Source organism: Podarcis tiliguerta, assembly GCF_965153285.1.
Source record: "Podarcis tiliguerta genome assembly, chromosome: 9".
NCBI lineage: Eukaryota > Metazoa > Chordata > Lepidosauria > Squamata > Lacertidae > Podarcis > Podarcis tiliguerta.
In genome coordinates this window covers 24,418,604-24,439,154 of record NC_139542.1, presented here as the reverse complement: position 1 = coordinate 24,439,154, position 20,551 = coordinate 24,418,604, and the positions used below count along the sequence as shown (strand labels likewise).

Genomic DNA, 20,551 nt, shown 5'->3' with positions numbered 1-20,551 from the left:
GCAAACTGAGCAGAAAAGGTCCTTCACGGTATTCAAGCGTGGGAATCGCCTGCATGTGTCACTCAGCATGGTTAGGAAAGCAAAACCTTCGCACTGCTGCAAGCCCCGCCTCACCGCTCCTCCACCCGTTTCTTTTCTACCCACACTTGGAAGCTTGCCTAGTTAGGAAAGCCAACAGGAATGAATGGACTTGGAGAGGCTCTGTACGAGGGTTGGGCACTAAGACCGCCGCGGCTCCCTTTCCGCCCAGGGTGGATTGCAGAAGCGGAGAGGAGGAGAGATCTCCAGACACGAGAGGAGGTTATAGGAAGAGGATAAAAGCAATGCTACAACAAGGATATAGCTGAGAGAGAGAAAGAGGGGCGAAGAAGAAAAGGAGAAGGTGGTGGATGAGGCCGTGTTGTGGAGATACCTGACGAGACGCTGAGCGGGGGGGAAAGGGGGGCCTTTCGCAGACCTTGTATTGTCAGCCAGGCGTAAGGAAGCTTCCCCTCCAAGATCGTTCCAATGAACATGTCAGTGTTGACTCTGCAAGAATACGAATTCGAGAAGCAGTTCAACGAGAATGAAGCGATTCAATGGATGCAAGAGAACTGGTGAGTGATGGTGGTGGTGGTGGTGGCGGCGGCGGCTCCGGGCGAGCCGGTGCTCTCTGGCTGGGAGCAAAGCGTGTGCGTCTCCGGGTGATGCTCTCGCTCCCTCCCTCCCTCCTGCCGTGGCAAGGATTACAAGCGAAGGAGGGAGGGAGCGGGGCGAGCGGTGGCGGAGGGGAGAGAATGCAGATCGCCCAATGTGCCCAAGACGCCTCTGTGCGTCCGGGGTGCGCGCGCGCGCGTGTGCGCCACAGAGTGCATTATTGGCGTGTGGGTCGGCGCGCATCGCGTGTAGGTAACGCTTTCCGTGAATGGGTCTAGTGTTGGGAACCCTCCCAGGCTGGAACAAGAACACCACTGTCTTCTGGGGAAGACAGTGTTCCTGTTGTTTATTTGGATGCCTATACTGTATATAGATATATTATATAATAGAGCACATCTCCCACATTGTTCCTCGTTCTTAGGAACCATCTGCTTCTCCAGCACCACCGTTTTGCATTAGGCCCTCGCTCTGTTTCACCCATTGCGCCCCATGCGTCTTTAATTCGCACCCTCTCTTCTGTTGTGACTCCTAATTTTACTCGGGGTCCTTTACCTCCCCCCACCTATCACCATGCATGTTTCCTCCCCCCACCTCCTTTTGTATGTGTGTAGGAGGTGAATACAGGCTTGTTTCGATCCATGCAAAAATAAAAAAAAGCCTCCTAGCTTCGTTGCTGATAAAGAAGCCCCCGCTCCCAGCATCTCTCCGTAGGGCTGGGATCACTTTAGCCTTCGCGTTATAGCCGTGCATCTAAGCGCGGGGTAGATTTCTGTGGAAGGGTTTGGAGAGGATGAGAGGAGGGGTTCCTCTTCCTGCCGCCGGTTGCCTGGAAGGCAGGGAGGGGCTGGGAACTTGGGAGCCGAGAAGTAGTAAGGCTGGTCACATTCAGCATTCAGGCAAAGCAATAGTAAGAAGGGGAGAGGGGCAAATGTAAAATTATACGCATTTGCCGCTGACGAAGTGGCCTGCATCTTCTCTGACTCTGCCGTAGGAGGGAGTTTCTGCTCACAGCTAGACTTTAGGCTAGACTCTTCAGGTGCTTTTTTATTATATGGCGGTTCCTCCCTCCCTGCTGCCGCGATCCCAAATCTGATCTCCATCGAGAGCTCTTGCTACCATAAAAGTCTCGGATACAATGTCCTTGGCTTAAAAGTGCCTTTGATCCTGACAACCTTCTCCAAGTAAACTTTGACGTGCCACCCCAAGAGGACTGAAAAATTCATCCTTTTTTCCCATTTTGAGGATGATGGTGCGCATCGGAGGGAGGAAAATGGAGGGGGGAAGCTTTCTAGGCAGAGGCTCATAGCACCCCCCGGATCTAGCCTGAGCCGGCCAGCGAGACTGTGTGTGTATGCGCGCGCGCCTTTCCTCAAACAAGCACATGCCGTTGTGGGCGAATCAGTGGGGAGACGGAGAGGGGAAATGAGGTGACGCCATGGGAGCCGCTGCGCGGACAGGGCTTAATTTTGAGCCCGGGCTCGGTCCCTGAACCTATTTTTGAAACGCCGGGACCATGCAAATCAAGTCGGAGAGTGGCCAATTCCTCTGCGCATGAGCAGAGCGCGCTCCCACGGAGTGACCCAGGCCGCCGGCACACCGTAGGAGGGGAGGGGCCGGGCTAGGTTGAGACCTGGCATCTAATTCTTAGATATTTCACGTTGGAAGGAGATGGGTGGAGAAGGCAACCCCTTTTCCCTGCATGGAGGGAGAAGGATGGAGCTGATCGTGTGTGTGTGTGTGTCCTCTTGTCCTCCTGGCCTGCTTCTGCCGCTGCGACCTGCGGGGAGCCGCCATCCTTCCAGACATAAACACGTGCCTGCCCCTAGCCAGTTCACGCTCTCTCAGGTTTAAATCTGCCATCCCGCTCCGCCCCTTCTTCCTCCCTTAAGTAGGCCGGGCCTGCTGCTTTGGCAAGCCGGCGCGCTTGCCAGGTAGCAGATTCGCCCTGGCGCGCCCCGCGTGCAAAATCTCTCCACCCCTCTCTCTTTCTCTCGGTCGTCACGCAGCATTCGCCTGCCCTCACCTGAACTGCAGCAGCAGCAGCCACATGAGGGAGGTCAGCAGATCGGTGGGGTGAAGTGTCTGGGCCCCCCTCCAAGAGCCAAGGAGGGCACCGTTGCACAACGGTGCCACGAGGTAGTCATCCCTGCTGGGGTGAGGATGACTAGTCTGTGTGTGCTGATCAGGTTGGCATGCAGGCAAGTGCGCGGCTCGCTACGATGCTCCTTTCCACACCTGGCACAGATCTGCCAGACGATCGATTTGGAACTCTCCTCAGACGAGGTTGCCAACTGTCTAGATTTGTCTGTTTGCATGCTTCATTCTTGGCCCCATTTCACAGCGGTTTGACCTGCAGCAGTCATCAGGTGAGACTTGGGGGCGGAGGGGGATAGAGCCAGACGTAATCACCTGATGATTGCTGCAGGTCAAACCACTGTCAAAGGGGACATGCCAAAAAAAGAGATACTCTTTGTCTGGCAGCTTAAATATTCTCCCTGTCTCTCCCCCTGTCCTTCTCTACTCTGTGCAAACTTTTGACTTTTAGTCAACTTTTGTACTACTTTTAGCCAGCAAACATTTGTTGCGTGAGCTGTGGCCCTCTCACTTTCAGGTAGTGTGGCAGCCTTTGCCAACCTGGTGCCCTCCATATGTTTTGGTGTTGGGTTGAAATAAACGACAGACGAGTGACGAGTGTCATACGGGAGGCATCTCTCGAGCATGTCTCGGAGAGTCCCTTTTATTGAATATTACATCATTGCCACATATGTGCTTGTTGCTGATTGGTTGACACAAATCATACGCAAGGGTTGCATATAGGCATTGATCATCAATAGATTAAAGGTTGGGAAAAGAACACAGAGTTGGACAGGTATGAAAACCTCCCTATTAAACAATTACTAATGATTGATATAACAAAACTTAAAAGGGCATAACCATCGCATTCATAGATGTGGTCAACCATGCATTAAGAACAGGACAGGGTACGATGTTTCATGAACTCAATGTTCTAGGGTGGGTGAGGACGAAATGCTTCAGCTCAGAGCGATTTGTCAAACTCATGTGCAGAAGCAAAACCTCCCATCATTTTGGACTACAGCTCCCATCAGTTCCAGGCCAAATTCATAGAAACATAGAGTTGGAAGGGACCCCAGGATCATGTAGTCCAACCCTCTGCAATGCAGGAATATGCAGATGTCCCTGACAGGGATTGAACCTGCAACCTTGGCATGATCAGCACCCTGCTCTAACCAACTGAGCTATCCATACATTTAAAGCGCTATAATACTGCGCTAAAAAAGCACGCCCCCCAAAGTATTCTGGGAGCTGTAGTTTGTCAACAGTACTCAGTTGTTAGGAGATGCCTTCTCCCCTCACAAAACTGCCTTCTCCCCTCACAAGGTGCTCCATGTGAAGGTTGACTTATTGTAAAAACCACTCTGGGAACCAGCTGTGGGAGGCGAATATGGGTCTCCAAAGAACTCTCAGCACCCTTAAGAAACTACAGCTCCCAGAATTCTTTGGGGAAAGCCTTAAAATACTTTAAATGTTATCAAATGCACGGCATGAATGTGGCTTCAACAGGATGGGAGTTGTAGTCTGTCTGGAGGGCACTAGGATGGCAAATGTTGGTGTAAGGCTTGGCCCTGCTATACGTTCTCTTCTCACCCCCAACCCTGCAAAAACTCCAGGTTCTTATATTTCTTTGCTCCATTACTTTTCTTCAGCAGCACTGCTCACTAAAAAAAAAGCTGAGAAAGGGGGATGCATCTCCTTCTCCCACTGTCTATTGCTAGAGGGTTCTTCCACAATAAATTTATTCATTAAATTTATATCACACATCTTCAACACACTCAAAAGTTCCCAGGGCAGCAAACAATATGAATGCAATAATAACAAAAGTACAAGCATAAAAAATCTTGCAAAAAATAAAGAAAAGCCATCTATCAAAACCAGTACAAGCAGATCTTATAGGCAGTTTGAAAGGATAGAAAATCTAGAAACTAATTCATTGACCATAAGAATGCTCTTTTAACAGTAAACTGGTGGGGGCACTGAGGACCTTCAGCACATCATATTGCAAGCTCTTTCTTGATGGCTGTACTGAAGACTGTGACAGTATTATACTGAGCAATCTAAATTTTAATGTATTTAGAACATTCATATCCCTCCTTTAATTTTTTTGAAAAAATGAATTTTAAAATGAATTCTCATATCCATCTGTCTCCCCAACAGTTTCCCTGGTGGGGGTGGTACTGGTTTCACATCCTGTGCCCCCCCCTCATCTGCAGCAGCTCAGAATTTCACGCCCTCCTTGACCACCATGGGCCTGTCTCAGTTGATCATGTGATGTCACACATGTTTGATGTGGTCCATCTGGGATAGGATGTGGTGATCTGGGGGTGACAATTACACTTAATTGTAATTAATTATCCTTAACTGTTAGCATCTAGGCTTCCTGAGATGCCTAACCTCTGCAGGGGCGAAGGGCCAATTAAAACGGTCTGTCTGCAGACACTGATGGATTCCTGACTGCTCTGGAGGATGAATTTGTTGCTGGGGCTTCATTCCTAATACCTCAAGCACCCTCTCCTGCCTGCAAGTGCCTGCCTCCTCTTTGGTTTACTGAAATGACTGAAGATGGCTTAGGGTGATGGTAGTTTGATTTGTATTCCAGGTAACCTTTGGGATTGTGCTGGTATGACATTGATTTTTGCCTATGCTGCCTTGTGTACTTTTGTAGAAAGGCAGGACATAAATACATTAATAATAATAATAATAATAATAATTGGATGAAGATTTTTGATACATCAAACACAAGCTTTAGATCATTTTAGAGACTACTCTATAGTTATGATGGCAGCAAAGAAATTGAATTCTCTGCTACCATCGCATCAGTACAGTGCCAGCCAGCAGAGCTTTCTCCAGTGGTTAGGTCCTTATTTCATCTGGAGCTAACGAACTTTTGAAATCCCGCTTTGAGCAATTATTTTTAAAAACCCAACACTTTGCTGATGAAGTTGCCCATATCCGCTCCAACCTCACTCTGCATTTAAATCATGAGCAATGTATGTGCCCTTGATACCAGCTTGACACATTATGATGGACACATTTCAGTTTCTTCAACCTGTGGATGTGGACAAGTTGCTTGGAGCTTTGAGACCAAACCTGTTACTGTTGACCTTGTCCATCCTGGCTGGTGAAAGCCACTAGAGGAGCAAGATGGCAAGATTGGTTAAATCTTACCTTTTGCAGAAGGTACAGCACCATCTACTTTAAAGCAAGCAGTAGTAAGACCTCAGTGGACCTTGCCACTTTAGACAATTCTAAGCCAGTCTCTCATTTTTTCATTTCATAGGAAAGTGCTCCAATGAGTGGCAATGACTCTCCAGGCTTCCTTGGTCAAAACTGATTATTGGGATCATTTGTAATCTGAGTTGAGGACTGATTTTGGAACTGAAACTGCCTTGGTCACCTTGGTGGGTGACCTTCACTGGGAACTGACTTGGTGGGTGACCTTCACTGGGAATTGACTAGGGCAGGGGTGGGGAACCTGTGGTTCTCCAGATGTGGCTGGATTGCAACTCCTATAATCTCTGACCATTGACCATGCTGGCTGGGGCTGATGAGAACTGAAGTCCAACAACATCTGGAGGATCACAGGTTCCCCCACCCTCTGGTTAGGGGGAGTGTAGTCCTGGTTTTTGATACTATCAGCCAAAACATATTTCTGGTCAATAGGAAAGCTGAACTGGGAATTGGGCTATAGAGTATATCCTGTTCTAGATGGAATAGTATACCCCTTGAAAGACTCAAGTCCATAGCTGGTGCAGAGAAGGCATGTTTTGTACATTCATAAGGACTTGACCAGCTTGGAGACAGGAAGAAAAAAACAGTTTCACCATATACAGATCTATGTGCCAGGGCACATCACTTTCCAAAAATGGGCCTCACATTAGGAACTCTAAGCTGAATTAAAAATCTGACACTGAAAGCCTAACTGAAGAAAAAAAATGGTATGATCAAATCGTCAAATAGATCTGAGGCACTTCTCTTTCAACAGGAAACACCTTTATAGAAATGGCATCAATGTACCATCTTAATGTTAACTACTGAAAACAGATGCAATTTAGCTCAGTTTATGCTCTCAGGCCCTTCTCCACAGCTCCATCCACATCCTTTCCCTCTCTTTTCTGGATGCCACTGTGTCACCTCCCGCTTTTGTCACCCACTATCTTTTACTTCTTCAGCTTGTGTCTGTTGGCAGCTTCATACATGTTCCCCAGGTAGCGTGCCACCTTGCAGTCTGTTGCTTATCTTCTGTACCCCACATATCATCATTGCTAGCACACCTATGCTCCAGTCTGTGTCTTATTTTCGGCATCTGCTTTGTATCTCACTCTTTCAAGTAGTCATTACTGGACTAGATGACCCTCAGGTTCCCTTCCAACACTACATTTCTATGATTCTATGTATTCTAGTTTATGGTCTCTCTATAGTCTTCTATAGTACTTTGCCTCATTGTTTGCAATGAGCTATCCTGTTCAACCCATCTCTGCTTTTTTTATCTGTTGCACCAACAAGCTCTCTAATTGTTTTATCCATTTGGAAGGGAAGGGATAAATTATTACCCCCATCACTGATTTACACACAAAATTTTGTCCAGATGTCTTTCTCCTACATCTTTAGTAAGCATTTTATCCACTTCTCACTAACAGTAGCAGAATGGTTGAGAGCTGGACAGGTATCAATACCCAACTCTCATTTTTTACTCACTATGCCAAACAAACCTGTACTCTGTTGGGTGAATCTTCAGAATTTTCTGTGTGAACTTTGAAATTTATTGGAAAGTAATACAAAAGAAGTCATGTGTGGATGCTGCTTCTGTCTCCTATGAGGAAGGGTAGCCTTGAAAGGTTGAAAACTGTCTGGTTTTGAAACAGATAGTTTCTGTTGCCTCCGGTAAGTTTCTTGGAGCTTTGTAGGGCTGGGAGCAATATATGTTGAGCTTCACGCTGCTCGCTAAAGGGGAAAATGAAACATTTCAAACTTGTGCAATAATTATATGTGATACTGATGCTTATTGTCAGATGATATTTGCTGCTAATCTTTAGTGATTGCTTACATTGTAATGAGCTTGTGCTTTAGCTTCCCAGACATTTCCTTAGGTGTACTAGTCAAACTCAAGGTGTGTGCAGGTTCAGTTAAAGAATTACACCAGGTATCTTTCAACTACTTACGGTATGTGTTTCATAGTAAATATTATTGATATTGATTTGCAACATGGTACTTCCTTCTAATGAGAGGCATATCCAAGGATTGGGAAAACCAGCTGCCAGAAATCTGCCTTTAATTACCTGTGTAAGGTGGTAAGTTTAGGCAAGAGCTGAGCAGTAGGAGAAATGGCAAAGCAGTGTCTTCATCTTCTTTGTGTTGTCTTCTTCTTTTCCCAGTAAGATTGTCTTCCATAAACACAGTTTTAACAGTGAGTCCATTTGGGATGGGTTTTTGGAAGACGCCCGTGCATGAATTTGTTTTATTTGTGTAGATCAGTGCACGCTGACCAACACACGGTCTTTGCAGTAAGGCTCTATTCCAATGGCATAAGTATCACGACGACTGGTAGATTCTTTTCTGCTGCAGCCTTCATCTGCCTTCACAGCCGTTGTAACATACCGCTTGTTATCATCCACCTATTCTTCCATTGAGGACTTCTTGAGTCATTCTTTGTGTAGCTCCTCCCCTTTGACCTTACCGCCTTGGGTGACCCTGCTGGGAGTATGTGACTCCCAGCGGCTTCACTCACAAGGGTCATAGGAACATTCAAGCCCACTCACCACGACAAGGTGATGATCTAGCGAGTGAGAGTGTGAAGGTAGACTGTGGGATACTATGGAGTGTGAAATATACCGTATGTGTGCAGCATTGTGGTGAGATAAAATGTAGGAGAAGCTTCCTTTCCTTCTTGCGCTGTAGCACAAAGGCCCTCTCTCCCTCCCTCCCTCCTCCTCCATGCTTTGTCCTTACCCTGGACTCTTCAAGTACTTGGGTTCTGTAACATGTAGCAATTTTTGGTGTGGCTGTTGTGGTAAAGTGAATTTTTTTTGGGGGGGGGGGAGGGACTCTGAAACAGTTCCTTGCCAAGGAACCCTAGGTATGCCTCTGGTTCTAATACTAAGCAATTATTTTTAATAGCTAGGTCACACTATTAAAAAAAAAAAAATCAACAGCCAAATATTTGTTAAGCTAAATGAAGTAGATTACTTTAGAGTATTACAATGATTGGGCAATACATGTTGCATTCCAAGATTATTAACGTAGAACTATTATTCAGTACAAAAGTGATTCAGCAGGTAAACTCTTTTTGTAAGTCGCTTTGAGGTTATTTTTACAATAAAGTGGTGTACAGTATCAGATTTAAAAAATAAATAAGTCAACTACAGGGACACTTTGATTTACAGTGGTACCTTGGCTGTCAAACTTAATCTGTTCTGGGAGTCCATTCGACTCCTGAAATGGTTCGAAAACCAAGGCGTGGCTTCCTGTTGACTGCAGGAGCATCCTGCACTCAAGTGGAAGCCGCGTTGGATGTTCAGCTTCCAAAAAACATTTGCAAACCAGAACACTTACTTCCAGGTTTGTGGTGTTCAGGAGCCAATTTGTTCGGGAGCCAAGCCGTTCGAGAACCAAGGTACCATTGTATAAATCTGTATTCTCAGCTAGGCTCTGATGTGCATCTTTTTTGAGTGATTTTGAAGGGATCATACAACTGCCTCTGTTTCTCCAGCTGTAACATGAGGATAACGCTTACCTCGAAGAGGATTAATTTCTTATAGTTTCTGGAACTCCCTGCGAACAGGGAAAATGCAGAATGTGGTGTTGTGTATTAATAAAGAAGAAACCACAACCCTCATTATGAAATCCCTTGGGTGTCTTAATTCGCTGCAGAAGTTTACCTGCTGGGATCTCAGTAATAGCAAGCTCTCACTGTTTTGCCTCATGGGGGAACTTAGTGCTTTTACACTGATTCCTTCCAGTTTCAGGTATTAGATCAGCCGCAAGTCTGTATCATATGTGTGACTCTGCGTACTGTGTTAAAGGGCCCCAGTGAAGCAAACCCTTAAGCTTAATTTCATAATGCTTTAGGATGGGGTAGAAAATGGAATGGAACCGAGACTCGGGAGATGTTTACTAAATTCCTTGAAAATACTGGAAAGATTGAGGAGGGTGCACAGGAAACTGGTCCATCTACCTCAGTGGTGTTTACACTTAGGACTGCAGAAAGGTTTCTCCCGGGTTTTGGGTGGGTCTTTTTCAGCCCTACCTGGAGATTCCAGGGATCGAACCCGGAACTTTCTGCATGCAAATGTTTCCTACATTTCTAGGGACTGCTTATTTTCAAGACATCCAGTTTCCACTTCCACCAGCACCCCGCAATAAAGAAAAAAGATTGCATTATTAACAAAGGGTTGGAATTCTAGGCATGTTTGCTGGGAGATGAGCACTATTGTTATTAATGGAATTTATGTATGCAAGGTGAGAGGTAGGATTGTACAGGAAAGCTATTATTGCCATCCATGCATCATGGGGGGGGGGCTCTCAAGCGATGAGGTTGCTCTAGGCATTTAGCCTCTCCCCATGGTGTGAAAAGCTTATTGTGCTGGGTTCAAAATCATAGCATGTAGAGCATGCTTCCCTCTTCTAACTCCCAAAGCAAGGGTGGCAGGGGGCACAGCTGATGAGGACTGGATGGCAGGACCAGTTTTACATGAGCCTTAATGCCCTTGCAATATTCTGTTGCCTTCTTCCTCCTCCTTGCAGCCCAATGCCCTGGCACTAGACACCCCTTTCTTGCAAATCCTCATGCAGTGCAAAGATATTCCAGCCTATGGGACCTTTGCAAGAATTGCCTTTCCCCAAACCAAACTTACAGCAGCTGATCCGCATTTCATCATGACTTTACTCTAAGGAGCTCAGTGTAGTATGTACGATTCTCCCTGGACAAACACTTTGAGCTCACAACAACCCAGTTAGGCAGAGAAATAACGACTGGTCCATGGTCACCCATTCATAGCTGAGAGAGATTTAGACATGAGCCTCCTTAATTTAACAGTTTCACTACCCTGCTCTCATAATCAGACACTTCATGTTTTAAATTCTCTTGCCTTGCGGCCTGGCTAGTTAGTTTTAACATTGAACCTTTTCCTTTTGCCATTTCCTGTTTAGAGTGGGGGGGGGGCAATTCTCTCCCCTTTCCCCAGCTACCTCTATAGAGTTTAATTTCAAAACACAAAGTTCTTTCCCACCATGGCGTATATTAGTTTTAGTTTTATCAGTACTTTGTCAAAGTCATGGGTTGGCAAACTAAGGGCCGCAGGCTGAATCAGGCCCAATTGCCTTCTACCGTAGATCTGGCCCACGGACGGTCCAGGAATTGCCACGTGGATCGCCACTGTGCGCGTTCTTTCCCTCTCCCTCCCTCTCCCTCACATGGTGGCACTTTTCTCCTCAGGGATGGAGCAATCTTGTGCCACGCCGGGTGCTGTCAATGGCAGCAGTTGGCTCACCTGCCTGCCTGCCTCAGCAGGGCGGCACTGTGAAGGGGGCGTGTGACGCCAGCTGCCGGCTGCTGAGGCATTTTCCTCCTGCTGCTCCTCCCTCTCCCTCAGTCTGCCCTTCCTTCCTTCTCTGCGCCCCTTTTCTGTGCTGCTTCCTCACACACTTTCTTCGTTACCTCCTTCCTTCATTCCTCCCATGGCGTTCAGGCAGGTTGTTGCGTTGGCTGTGGCTGCTGCTTGCTGGTTGGTGGGGCGGCTCTGTCATCTTCTCCGTGGTGCCTCTCAGCAGCAGGTGGTGGGTAAAAGCTCTGGCGACACCCTGGTTCCCCGACCTCCATCCACAGCTCCTCTGCCAGGGCTTCAGCTTCTGTCTTTGCCGGCCAACGCAACCTCCTACACAGCCATGGTGTCTGGCTGGCTGGGAAGCCCAACTGCGGCTATTGGGATGATAACTGGGACAGCTAAAGTGAAGCATCTTCAGGCCTCTTTACAGGTGGGCGAAAATCATTCATTTTATTTCTCTTCAAAATATAGTCTGCCCCCCCCCAAGGTCTGAGGGACAGTGGACCAACCCCCTGCTGAAAAAGTTTGCTGACCCCTGGTCAAGGTCATAGACTCAGTAGAGGAAGACTATTTTTCAAACCTAATCCCTCCCCGTCTCCCACATTGCTCACAAATATCAGTTTTTAACAATTATATGTTCAAATCTTTGCATCCATTCACATCAAAATAATTATAAAATCCAACATAGTAATATTAAATAGATTTGAATTGCTAAAAACTTTCCTTTCCACAATCATAAGTCTTCTTCTTCCTTGGCGATCACTCGTAGCCGAGTAAGATTGTCTTCCATAAATACGGTTTTAACAATGAGTCCATAAGTGACTATGGATGACAAGGTGATGATCCAGCGAGTGGGACAACCATAAGTTGAAGGTTTAAGACAGTGGTGTTGGGGCTCTCTGATGTTCCCTTTTCTGTCTCTCAACACTGCGCAGTAGCTGCTTTTAAAGTCTCCTGATATTAACAATCAGTGAAGAGTATCTACTATAGTAAATCAATGTTATTAAATTTATTTTAGTCAGTGTTCACAGTGAATAATCTTGTCCTCTTCTTTTGATCTTGATTTTTAGCCAGCAAATGCCTTTTAAGAACATAGTTGTAAATCTGTTAATTTTGACATCATCAGAGTAAATCCCAAAGTACTTTACCAGAAGTAAAATAGTTTCTAGAGAGTCAATCTGTGGGCCATCAGTGAGTCTGTAGGACCCTGAGACACCCCAATGCTCCTCTTGTTTTTTGGGGGAGGCATGTCACCCTCTCGCTCTTCCCCTCGCTCTACGGAGCCAAATCTTATAGAGCCATCAGATTCCCAGTCCAATCACCATGTTGCGAAGTCCTCTCCATTGTCATTGTCAAAATAATAACCAGCTGTCAGTCTTGTCAGCATCTGCATGGAGATTTGTGGGTGAGGAACAGGGAAGGGAACTATCTTGCAATTTCAGGCTCCCTCCCTGGCTATTCGGCAACAAATGGAAGCTACTTTAAAGCCACAGTAGATTGCATACTACCATTGTACAACCAACACAAGTATGTTAGCATACTTTTAATCCTGTTTAAGTAGAGGTTCAATAAGATCAATCAAACAATTTCTGGACTAATTTCAAAAGATGACCTCAATAAGGTCAGTAGCATGTTACAAAATGTTTGATGGAGTCAAACATTCCATAACACGCTATTGATCTTACTGAGGTCAAGTTTTGAAATTAATCCAAAGTTTCAGGTAGACTTCATAAGAGCATAAGAAGAGCCTGCTGGATCAGGCCAATGGCCCTTGTAGTCTAGCATCTTGTTCTCACAGTGGACAACCCGTTGCCTGAGGGAAACCAGCAAGCAGAACCCGAGCACAAGAACACTGTCCTCTACCATGATTTCCAGCAACTGGGGTTCAGAAGCGTTGCTGTCTCCAGCTGTGACAGCAGAGCATAGCTATCATATCCAGTAGCCATTGATATCCCAGTCCTATGAATTTGTCTGATCCTATATCACAGTCACCCACGTTACTGGCCATCACTGCCTCCCATGGGAATGAAGGCTATACCTGTTTTATAACTGTAATGGTGTTATCTGTTTTCACAATTGAATTTTCTGTTGCAATCCACCCTGGGACTTTGGGATGAAGGTAAGAATTGTTTCCCCCCAACATAAATACAGTGGTACCTTGGGTTACATACGCTTCAGGTTATATACGCTTCAGGTTACAGACTCCGCTAACCCAGAAATAGTACCTCGGGTTAAGAACTTTGCTTCAGGATGAGAACAGAAATCGTGCTCCAGTGGCACGGCAGCAGCAAGAGGCCCCATTAGCTAAAGTGGTGCTTCAGGTTAAGAACAGTTTCAGGTTAAGAACGGACCTCCAGAACGAATTAAGTACTTAACCCGAGGGACCACTGTAGATGCATAAAAAATACTAATCTAATTTTACCAATTGGAAGTAGCTCCTATTGATGATGTTCAGGGGATAGAAATGAGCTCAAACACACAGCCTTTACAAAAATATGGAACATTCCCAAATGCGTTTTGAAAAACAACAGCACCAGAACATAATCCTATTTACCAGTATTTTGTTTATACACTCCCTTCTCAAAACCACATGCCTGTGATCCCAGTGAGGTTTATACACATGAGACCTGAGACAAAGCTTTGCAGTGTGGAGTGCTCCTGTTTAGGGTTCCATGTCCTCTTCCAGAATATTCCAATTCTTCCCCTCCCCATGCCTGGTTTTCTACCTGTGTGAAATGGAATTGTGTGCAATAGTGTGACTATGCTTTAAAATATGGGTGGCATCTGCAGGGCTGTCCCTACCATTAGGCAGAGTGAGGCAGTTGGTTGCCTCAGGTGGAAGCTGGAGTGTGTTACCAGGAGTCATTCATCATGCCATGCATATTAAGCTATCCGAGTCTTATTTTCCTCTTTTGGATCTGCGAACCCTGCGGCTTCTCCACACCTACTGACACCTTCCTCTGTCTTGTCTATGGGTAGTGTTGTTTTCGCCTCCAGAAATATAAATAGATAGATGAATAGATAGTTGGGTGGATAGATTCCAAACTGCTGCCGTTGCCTTGTGGTCAAAGCTTTAGGACCTGAATGGAGCAAATCAAACTGTTTTCTTGGGGTGGGGTTACATACAACTCTGGATACATAACTTTCGGGTTACGAACGTTTTGCCATGCGTGCATGTGCAGAAGTGCTCTGTGCACCATGCACATGCACAGAAATGGCACCTCTGCCTACGGACTTTACGGGTTGCGGACGGATCCCTGGAATGAATATATTTCGTATCCAGAGGGTCCACTGTATTATCTATGGAACATGCTCCCCCAGGAGGCAGTGATGGCCACCAACTTGGATGGCTTTAGAAGAGGACTAGACAAATTCATGGAGGAGAGGGCTTTCAATGGCTACTAGCCGCGATGGCTATGCTCTGCCTCCACAGCTGGAGGCAGCAATGCTTCTGAATACCAGTCGCTGGAAACCATGGGAGGGGAGAATGCTCTGGTGCTCATCTTTCTGCTCCCTGGTTTCCCACAGCCATCTTAGCAGCCACTGTGAGAACAGGATGCTGGACTAGATAGGCCATTGTCCTGATCCTGCAGGAATGCCAGCGCCTGTTGCTATCAATTCAGAAAGGTGGAATGGCGCTGGTTGTGAGAAGGGGAAAGGAGCACCTGTCCATCTGCGGAGGCTCGTATTCAGTGCTATCTCATGGTCCTTTTCCCCACTTGTCGCAGTTCCTCCTTTCTCAGATTCCAAACCTGCAGCCACCAAGCTTATCTACTTTTTCTTTTCACAACACCTGGTTGCTGCACAGACATAATTGGCTAGTATTGCAGAGTACATATTGAGAAATGGGCATGTAATTGGCTGACAAAGTAAATCCAACACCTCGTCAATACTGCACTAGCTCACACTTCCTACTCCAGGTTTTTGACACTCTTTAGTTGACCTGGTATAAGGTCATTAACATAAGCCCCACCATCACCATGATGATCATCATTATCATATATTTATACCCCACCTTTTCCCCTAATAGGATTCAAGGTGGCTTACAGGTAAAAACAAGAACTGCCAAAAACATAGAAAAAACAATCCTTCAATATATATAGAATTAAAACTATATACTTATATAAAATCTCTTTAAACCAGACAAATAATTACAATAATGCAGCACAGTACCAGCCTTTCCATTAAAAGCAGTCAGTTCCCAAAATCTTGTTGAGCAGAGACCTGGGCATCCATACTCAGGGCTGAGTGCAGAAGCACACCCAATCTGTGTTTTCAGAGGGAATGTTACCCCATACAGCGCAGGCCGATTCTCTATTCCCTGTTGCACCTTCTGACTAACCTGGATTGTCTGGATTAAGTTTCAGCTTGTTGACCCTCATCCAGGCCATTACTGATGATAGACACCAGTTTAGAACTGAGGCAGCTTCCTTGGATTTAGGTGGAAAGGGGAAAAGGAGCATGCAGAACCCTGAAACTCTGGATAGCCTTTCCCAGCAGTTTCATGTAAATGGCAAATAGCACGGGGGATGGAACAGAGCCCTGTGTCCAGTTCCTGGCTTAGGTCAACCACCAAGCTGATCAAAGCCATCTCTGTCCCATAAACAGGCCTGAAACGAGATTGAAATTGATCTAGATCAGGATTTCCCAAACTTGGGTCCCCAGCTGTTTTTGGACTACAATTCCCATCATCTCTATCTGGCAGAAGCAGTGGTCAGGGATGATGGAATTGTAGTACAAAAACAGCTGAAGACCCAAGTTTGCGAAACCCTGATCTAGATAATCCATCTGCTCCAGAAACTTTTGGAGCTGAGATGCCACCACACGCTCCCGTACCTTGCCGAAAAATGGGATGTTGGAGATGCTCTGATAGCTATCCGGTATGGTGGGATTCAAGAAGGGCTTTTTCAGTAGAGGTCCTTTAGGCACACTGGAATTATGTTTTGGGGTTGCTAGCACAAGCACACAGGACACCTCAGATTTTTCCTTTGCAGTATTTAATTAAACATTCAGCAGAGCAAACTCCTGTGCAGAACAACCGTCTTCTCTAAGGAGGCATATACCGTATTTTTTGCTCTATAAGACTCACTTTTTCTCTCCTAAAAAGTAAGGGGAAATGTGTGTGCGTCTTATGGAGCGAATGCAGGCTGCACAGCTATCCCAGAAGCCAGAACAGCAAGAGGGATTGCTACTTTCACTGTGCAGCGATCCCTCTTGCTGTTCTGGCTTCTGAGATTCAGAATTTTTTTTTTCTTGTTTTCCTCCTCCAAAAACTAGGTGCGTCTTGTGGTCTGGTGCGTCTTATAGAGCGAAAAATACGGTAATTATACCCAAAAGTTCAGCCATGCAGTTGATCCGATTGCACTTCTTGCAAAAGATGAGTTACACAGAGTTTGCATACAATAAACTTAAGACCATTCTAGTTGAAAGGGTCTGTAAAATAGATTCTGAAGCTGCTATTCAGACAAAACAGCTGCAGAAGTATCAAAAATTGGTCGGTGACTGTAGAATTAGTTTGTTTTCTTTCTTTTTTAAAAAAAGGAAACCAAGCAAACCACTGAGCAAGCAACAACACCCCACTTTTTCTTTCATTTGTACAGACTGTCAGCTTTAGGCTATCAGCAGTAAATGACAGTCACCTCCCTTGTAATGGTCCATCCAGTAATATTTGTCTTCTGATGTCTGCTGATGCAGGGCACACCAATAGGAACTCAGGAAGTCTGTGCTGACCGCTCAGAGAGAATTGAGTGAGGTTATGTCATCAGAAGGGGAGGGGGTTGGTTTGAAATGCCATCAAAACTTGACTCTTCTCTTCTCAGAACATCCATGAAGCATTCAGTGTAGTTTTGCCCTGTAAAGCTGTATTTTTAAAGACTCATTTGGATTTGGATTGGTATATTTGTTACAGCTCTGAAACTGGCTGCAGTTTTCTTCCCTCTCTCTCTCTCTCTCTCTCTCTCTCTCTTTCACACACACACACACATACATACACACTTAACATAAGATCAGAGTTATTGTGACGAACAATTCTCTATACAAAGTGATGTGGAAACTTGCTTTAAATAAGTGTACTACAAATGTGTTTTCTAGGAAAGCTTTTTCCACAACAACAGCCAATATATTTTGTTTTAAAAGAGGCAGTTTTTAAATAATAAAAAACCACATTTGATTCAAAAGCCTAGGCTAAGTTTATAGTGCTCTTTATAAACAGGCATGCAAGCTTTCCCCCTGTAGCAGTTTGTAAACCAAGTATTCCTAGCAAGAAAAAAATCTAGCTTTAAAAATTTGAGTATTACTACTTGGAGTATTAGGGTAACAGAAAAGTGGTGCATGAAAAAGAAATAGAAATATTAAAAAGAAATGTTCTTGTTTTTATGTGCGCAGGTGGAAAAAATACGAAACTAAAGAGATATTTGAATAGATATAATATATATATATATATATATATATATATGCATTTATTTTTCTCTGTACAACACAGCAATCTCTCTAATGCCCTTTTCCTCTGCTTTCTAGATCAATAGCAGAAATGTCAAATCTTTCCAACTCTCCACACTCAGAGTTGCAACAATTTATGCTGTTAAGTGAAAAAGCCATTTTTACTTTGATTGTGTAGCTGGTGACAGCCAATCTTGGATACAAATTAGGGCAGCTTCCAGAGGGCTCTAATTTAGATCATTATCAGCCAAATCCAAGCCAAAGCTCTTCCAGGATGAGAAAATTTGGATTCAACGGATCTTGAACTCAGCCAGGGCTATGTTAGTGTAATTCCCTCACCCTGGCTCAGCCAGGCCTCAGCTAGTGGAACTTATGTTGAAGTTAGCCCCCAAAAGAGGTGTTCTGGAAGTGTGGCAAAGGCAAAAGGAGGCAAGAAGAGACACCTATTCCAAATCCTATTCAGCTCAGCAATGTGATCCAGGGCCTGATCCTCAACAAATGGGCCCACACTCACCTGCATGCTCAGTCAACAGTAGCTCCTCCCAAATGCTCCTGAATGGAGTTTGGGTAACGTTGGTCAGCCTAAGTTACACCATCTTTTATAATAAGGTTTGCTCAATTTATTTGTAGAATTTGTAACTTGCCCTTCCCCAAAGGTCTCAGGGAAGTAATAAATATATAATTAAAACAATAATAAAATATCTATAAAAGAACATGTCACCATCTGCTGCCACCCTGCCCCAGAGTGAAGAGCACTGCAAGATGAGCAGCATGCAACATTCAGTTGACTTGCCTTTTGTAACTCGCCAATCTTATGGCAATAACTGATGAGAGTCTTTTGTAATTGCAACTCAGTTCTCAGGACCAGAAGACTTACTGCTGCTTCCAGAGTAGAATTATTGTAATATACAGGGTGAACAAGAATAGAGATAGGCAGGGAACAGGACACCTACAGAACTCTTCACTCAGATTCACCACTTAGCCTATTTTCTGACACTTATTTTTGGACAAAAGTGGCTCAATTGTCTACTCAGATCACTGTTTGGAGGACTGGAAATATGTTGAATATGTTGTCCGTTTGAGCTTTTCCTCCCCTCCCCTTCTCTTCTTGCACATACTGATTACTTCTTCCAATTTATGGTTTCCTCTAAACCAGGTATCTTCAACCTTTTCTGACCCAGGACTGACTTTTAACCCAAACATGCATTTGGGGACCCATTCTTAATCCATTTGGGGATCCATTCTTAATCTTTTCCCATATATTTGCATGGTGGTGATGCTCTTGTTGTGACCCACCTTGGATCAGGCCATGACTTACTAGTGATCCTCATCCACATGTTGAAGACCAGTACTTTGCTATGACATTCAAATCAAGCAATCTATGGTGAGTGCTAAACCCAAACCATAGTTTGGAAACATTTCGAGGACACCGGGTTAGTGATGGCTGTTACAACTTGTTGAATCCCAGTGGGACATGGAAGGCCTTCTGCCCAGATTTTCTAGTTGCTTCCATTTCTATGAGACAAATGAAAATTCTATTTTCATAACATGCTGTGATGTGGCTGTGGTTAGCATTAACTTTGTATTTATAATCCCCAGTATTATTAATTGATTAATTGCTTACAGCTAACCACTGGTGATGCTCAAACTCTGGGTTTTCTGCATTGAGCAGGAAGTAGGACTAGACATCTTCCAACTCTGAGATTCTACATATCCCACAGGGTCATGAACTCTAAGCAATTTACTATAAGATGCAGAAAGTTAAATGGATCAAGTAATAAACTCAAAATACTGTACTGTATCCAGCACCAAAATAAATAGCAAGGCCCAGAATTGACAAGTAAAAGCTCCATCCTATAAACTCACTCATGTCAAAGGTTGTGAGCCACCAAATACTTAGGACAGAACATTGTTACAACATCTCATTGCAGTATAGGACATTTTTTTGTCATTAAAGGGTTGTGTTGTTGGCTTCAGGCACACCCACCACTATGCTTTTTTTTTTTTTTTTTACTTGGTGTGTCCATAGCTTATCTGGTTATACACTGCTTGTATTTACATAAGAGGAGCAATCCTGTATCAGTGAAACTCCCACAGGGAAAAAGTCCATTGTTTTCAGAGTTTTAAGATTGTGTAAATACAGAGTTTGATTGTTGCTTCCATTTCCCCACCTCCTTTCTTTTTGATTCCTGGACTCCTGTGCCTTTCACCAGCTGTGTTTTCAACCTGAAATTTTTCGGGATTTTCTCACGAAGGTGCAGTGATAGGCAAAGCATCACCTGTTGCCCTTGTGTTTGTCAGCTAGTTTATGAAAGCTCAGGAGTCTTCCTAGAAAAACTGGGACATCCTAAGATAGAGAATAATCAAAATGATGCATTTGTATGCCATTCCTAATAGAGCTGGGTGATATATTGTTTAATTATCTGAGACTGGTATGATGTTCAGATCATGATACCGGTTTCATACATTTTGAGTTGGCAACATATTGTGCCAGCTCAAACTGCCGGCAGATGGTGTTGTAAACAAAAATTACCCTTTTCCCTTATGGGGTATCCAAGAGCCCATAGAGTCCTTACATAGGTTCCCTATTGGTAGGAGAGAATAACAAGAGGCCAACCAGAGAATATTGAGAAGCAAAGCAGCTAGTAAGCTTGATCTTTATTGATCTGTTGCAACAGGGTGCTCCCTTCACCCGTAGGAGAGGAGGAGGGACCTAGAAAAATGGCATGCAAGGCCTTATAAAGACTTTTGAAATTCCCATCCTGTAGATCAAGACCACCCCCAGAAACATCATACATACATCACAGAAGGGGTATAACCTAAGACCATCCCTCAGATACATCACACCTACATCATAG

At 44.7% G+C, this 20,551-nt stretch overlaps 1 protein-coding gene across 1 annotated transcript in view; it reads left to right on the top strand.

Moving 5' to 3' along the window:
- Positions 1-248: 248 nt before the first annotated feature.
- ELOVL6 (ELOVL fatty acid elongase 6) overlaps positions 249-20,551 on the top strand; it is a 69,119-nt gene continuing 48,816 nt past the window's right edge. The window contains exon 1 of the mRNA XM_083398044.1: positions 249-596. Coding sequence (XP_083254170.1) covers positions 508-596 — 89 coding nt within the window. The 5' untranslated portion in view covers positions 249-507. The remainder of the gene's footprint in view (positions 597-20,551) is intronic.